General features: G+C 36.4%; 2 protein-coding genes across 2 annotated transcripts; both read left to right on the top strand.

Annotated features, from left to right (window-relative positions):
- The first annotated feature begins 4,106 nt into the window (after positions 1-4,106).
- Positions 4,107-5,789, top strand: LOC128226003 (uncharacterized protein K02A2.6-like). The gene is made up of 2 exons (XM_052935894.1): positions 4,107-4,241; positions 4,776-5,789. The coding sequence occupies exons 1-2, from the start codon at positions 4,107-4,109 to the stop codon at positions 5,787-5,789; spliced, it is 1,149 nt and encodes a 382-aa protein (XP_052791854.1).
- A 7-nt stretch (positions 5,790-5,796) lies between these two features.
- On the top strand, positions 5,797-8,040 carry LOC128226001 (uncharacterized protein K02A2.6-like). The gene has a single exon (XM_052935893.1). The coding sequence runs from the start codon at positions 5,797-5,799 to the stop codon at positions 8,038-8,040; it is 2,244 nt and encodes a 747-aa protein (XP_052791853.1).
- Positions 8,041-8,748: the final 708 nt, after the last annotated feature.

Raw genomic sequence — 8,748 nt, 5'->3', positions numbered from 1 at the left:
TTATCCACCCAGATATGATCTTTTGGAAAAACTACATGTATATATATAATAGTTTAGAACACTTTTATGGCATTTTGAATAAATGCCCTTTTTTCATTCAATCAACGTGTTTGTTTTTCCCTTCGTCCATACTAGTTCGCCTTAGACTGGTTTTTCGTTCTACCTAACCATGGTCAATATATAAATACAGCGATACGAGTTCGTGACCTCAAATCAAAAAGCAACAACAGCAAACGTATTAGTTCCTTTTGACATAATATTAAATATATGTTATGCTTAATTCTCAGGTCAATACACAGAGGACAAATGCACAAAAAGTAATACTCTGATTCAACCAAATTTGCAAATTGGTATTACATATTTTCCATTTTCGTTTCTCTCTGACAATGGTGTTGTATTGTCCGGTTACTATTTCCAATGAAAGTGCACTCAATCTAAATCTTGATGAAGCAGTTCGATGATATATATTGCATCAATAATTACCATATAATTATGTTTGAAACTATTTTTTTTTAAACTTAACGATCTTTTAATATGTCCTCTGTGAATTAACAATATCAAACAATGTTTGAACATGCTGATCACAAAGTTTTTGTTTTAGCACGGGAAATAGCTCATCAAGTAGACCTTGAGCAGCTTTTGCCCAGTTCTGTTTTACATTTACGTCTACAAAGGAGTTGTCTCGAACATAATTATCATTTAAAATGCAACCTCCATTTTCATCCAATGAACTTGCAGAAAGGTAATCATTAAGTACTGGGCTTTATCATTAAGATGTTCTATTTCGCGGATATTTAAAGGTCCGCCTACTGCCACTCATCACAGACACACTCCCTGCGTCAGATTTTGCGTTGACAATTGTCACCCAATCAGTTACACTTTTAAGACAGTTAGATGACCTGAAGTAATAGTTAAAGCATGCTATGCTCACTCCGCCCATTTTTAATCATTTAAATGATATTTCAGGTGATCTAATTATTACATAATGATTAAAATCATTTTCGAAACTATGGGATGGCATTATTTTTCAAAATATTCGACTTTGAAATTCCATTTTGATCAACATTTTACTTGACATACATATTGGTTGTATCGCTATTTCATTGGTCCTTCACATTCAATTGAAAACGAAATAGCTTTTTTGATTATTTTAAGACGTAAGCGTCTAACTTCTCTGATAGTGTATAAGTAGTATACGGATATTTGCCATAATGCGGTTCTGAATAAACATAGTTACGCAATATTTTAAAATGCATTTTCTTCTGTTTTAAAGCTGACTTGCAATACAGTATTATACTATGAATGATTAACAAAAAACGAGAGCTTTGCTTTTATATGAAAACGTCCGTCCATTATCCAAGGAGTTAGCAAAGCCTCACATATTTGGAGCTTTTTATTAACAAAAGGTTGCCTCGTTATAAAGTTTGGATCTTTATTTGCTATACTTGGTGCACTAGTTAGGCTTAAGCGTAAGCTCAAGACTTTTGTGATAGTCCACAGAAATTCAACTGATTCCATGTGGAGTTGGACATCATACTCGAATGTGCCAGATTTCAATGAAAATCAGTTTTTGAAACATACCTGGAATAATGTTTGATTTACAAAATAAGTTAATGTAAGATTATGTAATATTCTGCGTATATTAACAGTAAAACACACGTATAAAACACGGATATGAGAGGGAAAACTCCTATAAACTGGAAAACTCCTTGCAGTTCTGGGTTTGGTCTCACAGGAACTATACATTGCATAATAATTATATGAATAAGAAACTTCATTGGAGAGAATTCAGATATACAATACATAATTAATTAAGTGCGGTTTTCCCTTCTGCCTGCACTGTTCTAGCAGTGAAATTAGCTGAATGATCGAAATATAACCAGTAGCACTGTATGTAAGATGGAAGAACATATATCCCTTATCGTTATCAATTTGTATATACCTCAGATTTTGCAAAGATGTTCATACTCCAACGTCTTGGTAAGCTGGGTCAAATTTCCTCTGTATTGCTATGTATTTGTACGCAAGTTAAAAAATATCCACCCCGGCGTCTGTAAGTCATATGCTTATGAACATTCTAATGATTTGTATTTCCATATACTACTGTTACATATAATTGGTCTAAATATGTAAATTTGTGAATAAATTATTATACTCTCTTTGTTGAAGCTATGATCGGAATTGAAGGAGTATTATATACACTACAATTGCGCTCACATTCTAATAAAATTGAAGTTGATAGACATAATATAATAACACACTGGTATACAAGTTTAGTTGAATCTGAATACCACCTTGTGCTATGGTGTTCGTTTTATTCTGCTGTTCATGGAATACACCGAATCAATATGGTGGGTGAGAGCGAGCGAGTGCCATGCTATCATTCATATGACCTTTTTTGAATATCACATATCATTACTCAAGCCGTTCAGCACTATCAGTGCTTTGATTTCAAACGTTGTGGTGCCAGTGAGTAGGTTGTGGTGCCAATGAACCGTTGTACATAATGTAGTAGGAAATGAATTGTAATATATTGTATCATATGACATGTATTAGTTTGAATATAAGTATGTATCATTTTTAAAACTTCTTTAAGACTTATACTCGAGAAGCATAGCGAGCGTATTATTTCCGCCTGGAACAAGCCAATGTTACTGTCAAAGAGATCTGACAATGAACCCATGTGTTTTATGCACATTTTCATCTCGGTGTACATCGACCTCAAATGGAACAAAAACTTTCCAGCAACACCAAGTTTGATTTATACCAGAGGCGTCTCCTAGACAACGAAACAACAATACTATTTTGTTCATCTTTCCTTATTGCTTTGAATGAGAGAGTATAAATACATGTGCAGGATCAATGGTATGGTAATTCCTTTTAAAACCAAATTGAGCATCAGTCAGAATATATTGCTCTTTTGCCCACATTTTAAGTGGATCATGAATATTGCTGTAATCACTTAGCAAAGCAACTGAAGAGCATGATACCGGGATAATTAATTGGATCAGATGCATCTCCCCTTTTATATACATGTATATGATTTTTGGACCCTGTTGCCCATGATCTGGGAAATGATTGGCTATTTACTATATAAATGCTATATTGTATATTTATTTGTCCACATGGGCTATAGCCTTCTGGATATTCTGTTAATAAATCTTGAATCTTGAATCTCTTTAACATATAAACGCTATTTTATGCATTGGATATAGTTTGTAATACGTTAGAATAACATTGTTTAGTTTCCGGCAATGTATTACATAATATCATCTGCATATTTTTCTTAATGCGTTAGTAATGTTTTTAGCCATAAAACATCAATTTTCGAAGGTAACTTTTTGCCAGGAGTCACTGGTTTCCAGACATTTGCGCAAAAAACGGCTCATTCAATAACAAAAAATAAAAATAAGTTGTAAAAACAATCTGTGATGGTGTACCTTTAATATTAGTTCATATCTGTAAGATGATGTTGGTGTAGAAATGCACTATTTTGTACATGCTTTATTAACTTAACTGATTTGCGCTCTGATTTACATTCAATTAAAATGTATCGGCTAAACTCTTTTTATGAATGAATTATGCATGCTGATGGTTTGATTTCTCAATTTTACTTCAAATAAATTTAACAGTTCCCAATAAACGGGGCCGCAAATCAGAATGTTGCTGTAACATGATAGAGATCATACATTTAATTTTAAGACTTATAAAATAGTTCTCAGATAAAACAATAATGCATTTTTGTACAGTCAATTGCCTTTCCAATTTAACTAAAATCAAATGTAAAGTGAACATTGTTATGTATGCTGACAAGCCTTTAAAAAGCTAACTTAAGAGTGGAATGTAACCTACGGTGTCGAAGTAAATTGTAACCTCGCAATGGCGTTGTTTATTATTCTATTGCAATTGAATATGAGTACATAGCATATTTTGGCGACGAGGATTTAAGATGAACTCCACGTCTTTTATCACCACGGCACCAAGATTTTGACATTGAGCAGAATTCCACTGCAATATTGCCGTCCAAAGTTTACCGGTGTATCGGGAAATTATCTCCTCGAGTTTTCATCCGGGCTACAGTCAACTAGATTATCTGTATTTGTAAAATGGCTTTCGCAATTGGGAAAATTGACGTTTTCGAGGGTAACGAATCATGGACTTGTTACAAAAAGAGACTTGAACAATATTTCATAGCTAATGAGGTTTCTAATGAGAAAAAAGTACCTGCATTGTTGTCACTGGTAGGTGCCAGTACATATCAAATTTTACGAGATCTTGCAGCACCTACACTGCCGAAAGAGAAAACATTTGATGAACTGTGTACTTTATTGTCTGATCATTTTAATCCAAAACCTTTAACTATTGCGGAAAGATTTCGGTTCTATAAACGAGACCAGAGGCCAGATGAATCTGTCAAAGACTTTAACATAAGTTTGAGAAAATTAGCAGAACATTGTAGTTTTGGTGACAATTTGAATGATAGTCTAAGAGATAGGTTTGTGTGTGGATTGAAAACGGAAACTATCCAAAGGAAATTGTTAACAGAAAAGGATCTTACCTATGAAAATGCAGTGAAAATCGCTATAGCTATGGAATCGGCAAATAAAGATGTGCAGGAATTGCATCGTTAGACAGAAACTGTTCATAAAGTTGTACATAGGCAGAAAGCGAAGAAAACTCAGAAAGTTCCCAATAGGCAGACAAAATGTTGTCATTGTTACAGATCTAATCACAACGCAAAAGACTGTAGATTTAAAAATGCTACATGCTTTCAGTGTAAAGGCAAGGGACATATAGTACCTGCTTGTCCCCAAAAGCAAAAGAAAGACTTCAAAGTCCACAATGTTGATGAAGAATCATCCGATGAAATTGAAGATTGTCTGTATAGTATGGAGGTGGACGCAAAGCGGCGTGCAAGGTCTGGGCCGATTTGGGTAAACCCTGCAATAAATGGCAAAGTGGTGAAGATGGAACTAGATACAGGGTCGGGTGTTTCAGTGATATCAAAGAGGGACTTTCAGAAATTGTTCCCAAATAAGAGACTGTTACCGACCAAGTTGGTACTGAAAACATACAGTGGTGAGCAAATCAATCCTTGCGGAATTATGAAATGTAAAGTAACATTAAACGAACAAGCAGAAGTTTTAGATCTGTATGTGGTGGAAAACGAAAATAGACCATTATTTGGAAGAGAATGGTTGAAAGTACTGAAACTAGATTGGTCTTCAATTAAAACTTTGCAAGTAGATAATGCAGAAGTAAAAGTCAAGGCATTAAAAGCAAAATACAAATCAGTCTTTAGCAAAGATTTAGGCACAGTGAAAGGAGTCAAAGCACATTTGAAAGTGAAAGAAAACACAACACCAAAGTTTGTGAAAGCTAGAACTGTTCCATTTGCGATGAAGCCCAAGATTGAAAAGGAACTAGAGAAATTAGTAGATGATGGGGTATTGGAGAAAGTAACTCACAGCCAGTGGGCTACACCAATAGTTCCAGTGCCAAAGCCAAAAGATGATAGTATAAGAATTTGTGGTGACTTTAAAGTTACTGTCAATCCAGTATTGGACATTGATCATTATCCATTACCGCGGATTGAAGAGATCTTCGCATCTTTGGGGAAGGGCAAGAAATTTACGAAGATTGATTTGAAAAATGCATATCTTCAGATAGAAGTAGATGATGACAGCAAAGAAATGTTAACAATCAGTACGCACAAAGGACTTTTCCGGTACAACCGTCTTGTCTTCGGAATCGCATCAGCGCCTGCGCTTTTTCCAGAGAAATATTGAACAGATCATGGCGGATATTCCTGGGGTTCAAATAATCCTGGATGATATGATCATAACTGGAGAAACAAGTGAATTACACTTACAAACACTAGGGAGAGTGCTTCAGAGACTTGAAGAGTACAACCTTAGGGTAAATGAGGGAAAATGCGAATTCTTCAAGGACAAAGTTCAATTTTGCGGCCATGAGATTGATTCTCATGGTCTGCATAAGACTGGTGAAAAGATGCGTGCAATTGTTGATGCACCAGAGATCACGAATGTGAAACAGTTGAGGGCATTTCTTGGCATAGTGCAATATTATGCCAGGTTCCTACCTAATCTGGCGACAATTCTTCACCCACTTCACCAGTTGCTGAAGAAGGACGTGAAATGGAAATGGACGCCTAAATGTGAAGATGCTGTCAAAACTGTTAAAACCATGATAACATCGAACCTGGTACTGATGAATTTTGACCCCACAATACCAGTTATTCTAGCATGTGATGCCAGTGCATATGGACTTGGAGCAGTGCTAAGTCACAAACTTCCGGATGGTACAGAGAGACCAATTGCTTTCGCATCCAGAACTTTAAATTCGGCTGAACAGAACTACAGTCAGATTGACAAAGAAGCTACAGCGTTGGTTTGGGGAGTGAAAAAGTTCCACACGTACTTGTATGGAAACAAGTTCACCCTGGTTACAGATCACAAGCCTCTTTTAGCAATATTCAGTCCCAGGAAAGGACTCAGTTCAACAACCGGGGCCAGGCTCCAACGATACGCACTGTTTCTCTCAGGATATATCTACGATATCCAGTACAAAAGCACAACATCTCACGGTAATTGTGACAGCTTATCGCGTCTACCATTGAAGGAGACTGAAATAAACAAGCTTGATGCAACAGAAGAGTTCTTGAACTCACTCATTGATAAGTTACCTGTGACCTGTTCTCAGATAGCTAGTGCTACAAGAAAAGACCCTGTTTTGTCCAAAGTGTATGAAATTGTATCTACAGGAAGCATTGGGGTCGATACTTCAGACTTGGAATTGAAACCATATTTGAACAGGCGAACAGAGTTATCTCTCCATCAGGGGTGTGTTATGTGGGGAAATCGTGTGATAATTCCGAGTTCCTTGAGAAATCAAGTAATGGAAGAGCTTCATTCGGGTCATGTTGGTATTGTGAAAATGAAGTCACTTGCCAGAAGTTATGCCTGGTGGCCAAATCTCGATTCAGAGTTGGAAGAACTAACAAAACACTGCTCTGGATGTATGGCTAATAGGCCAAGTCCTAAAGAATCACCAATTCACCCTTGGGAATTTCCAAAGAAACCATGGAGTAGGGTGCACATAGACTTTGCAGGTCCATTCATGGGATATATGTACTTAGTTCTTGTTGATGCATATTCCAAGTGGCCAATAGTTAAAATAATGAAAAAGACCACAGCTGGCCATACCATTGATGTGCTGAGAGCTATATTTGCGGACTATGGTGTGTGTGATGAACTAGTGAGCGACAATGGCCCGCAATTTGTAAGCGAAGAGTTTCGCCATTTCTTGCGAATGAATGGTGTTAAACAAACATTTAGTGCGCCATATCATCCTCGTACAAACGGGCTAGCTGAGAAGTTTGTTCAAACTTTGAAACAGGCTTTAAAAGCTGCGAAGCATGACCAAGGTACAATAGCAATAAAGGTTTCGAAGTTTTTGCTACAATACAGAAATGCGGAACATGCAACTACGAAAGAGTCGCCTGCAAAACTGTTCTTGGGTCGTTCGCTTGTTACAAGACTTGACAAAATCAAGCCAAACCTACAGAAGCGCGTTGAAAGTGAACAGGCTAAAATGGTTCGTTCGGTTAATGACAGACAATTTGACATTGGTCAAAGTGTGGCTGTACGGGATTATCGAGCGGGAAGAGACAAATGGGTTTCTGGTAAAATCGATAGCAAAACTGGTCCTGTTTCGTATACAGTGGAAATTGTTCCTGGTGTTACTTGGCGTAGGCATGCTGACCAAATTCGTGCTTCATCGGAGAATGTTCCAGTCACGCGTGATGTGTTGATCCCTATTTTACCTATTACTGATACTCCGATTCAAGTACCTGCAAGTGCTAGTGCAGGAGTGGTTCCAGCAGCTTCTAGTCCCACTCTACCACAGGCACCGATGACTGCAACTACAGGGACAACCCCAGACAAGTCTCCAGATGTAGTTCCTGAGCGTCGGTATCCAGTGCGAGAAAGAAGAACACCTGTTAGACTTGATTTATAATTTGATCACTAGTGCTTAAAAGGGCATAATAATCCCCTTGGTGATCATTATTGAATAAATAATCAATCATTATTGCTGTAATGATGTATGTTTAAATATTTCTAACATACCTGTTTCTTTATTGTTTAGAATAATGAAAACTGTTTGTTTAGTTGAAATTACTGTATATTTTGATGTAAATTGCAAACATAATAATACTTCATTTATACTAGTTAAGGATGTGCATATGTGTTACATGAAACAGTTGGTTAAATATAGTATTATTACTAGCTTTAAACATTGAACATTATCATACCTTTTCAAGGACATTTTGCAGTGAATTACCATCAGTTCTGTAAATAACTTGAAAGCACATTTTGTAAATGTATGTTTTATTATGTCCATGCTATGTTCTTTTAGATATGTTTAAGTTCTTCTGTTCAAACTTTTTAAGTGGGGAGGTATGTGTTATGTATGCTGACAAGCCTTTAAAAAGCTAACTTAAGAGTGGAATGTAACCTACGGTGTCGAAGTAAATTGTAACCTCGCAATGGCGTTGTTTATTATTCTAATGCAATTGAATATGAGTACATAGCAAACATGTATCAGCATTCCAGTGTGGTGGTTTGCACCCATTGGACAAAAAATGGTCTTCAAAAACCAGAAAAGATTTCATTTGGCATTTTGAATATTGATTAGGCGTATCGAACTTAAATAACAAGGGCTAAT

The sequence above is a fragment of the Mya arenaria genome, chromosome 3 (genome assembly GCF_026914265.1).
Source record: "Mya arenaria isolate MELC-2E11 chromosome 3, ASM2691426v1".
In the NCBI taxonomy this organism is placed as follows: domain Eukaryota; kingdom Metazoa; phylum Mollusca; class Bivalvia; order Myida; family Myidae; genus Mya; species Mya arenaria.
This window is presented reverse-complemented; position numbering and strand designations above follow the sequence as displayed.

Bases quoted from the DNA above. Each gene is read 5' to 3' on its own strand.
- LOC128226003 (XM_052935894.1), top strand. From the start codon at position 4,107: ATGGCTTTCGCAATTGGGAAAATTGACGTTTTCGAGGGTAACGAATCA. The intron at 4,242-4,775 runs GTAGGTGCCAGT...ACATGCTTTCAG, and splicing joins TACCTGCATTGTTGTCACTG to TGTAAAGGCAAGGGACATAT.
- LOC128226001 (XM_052935893.1), top strand. From the start codon at position 5,797: ATGGCGGATATTCCTGGGGTTCAAATAATCCTGGATGATATGATCATA.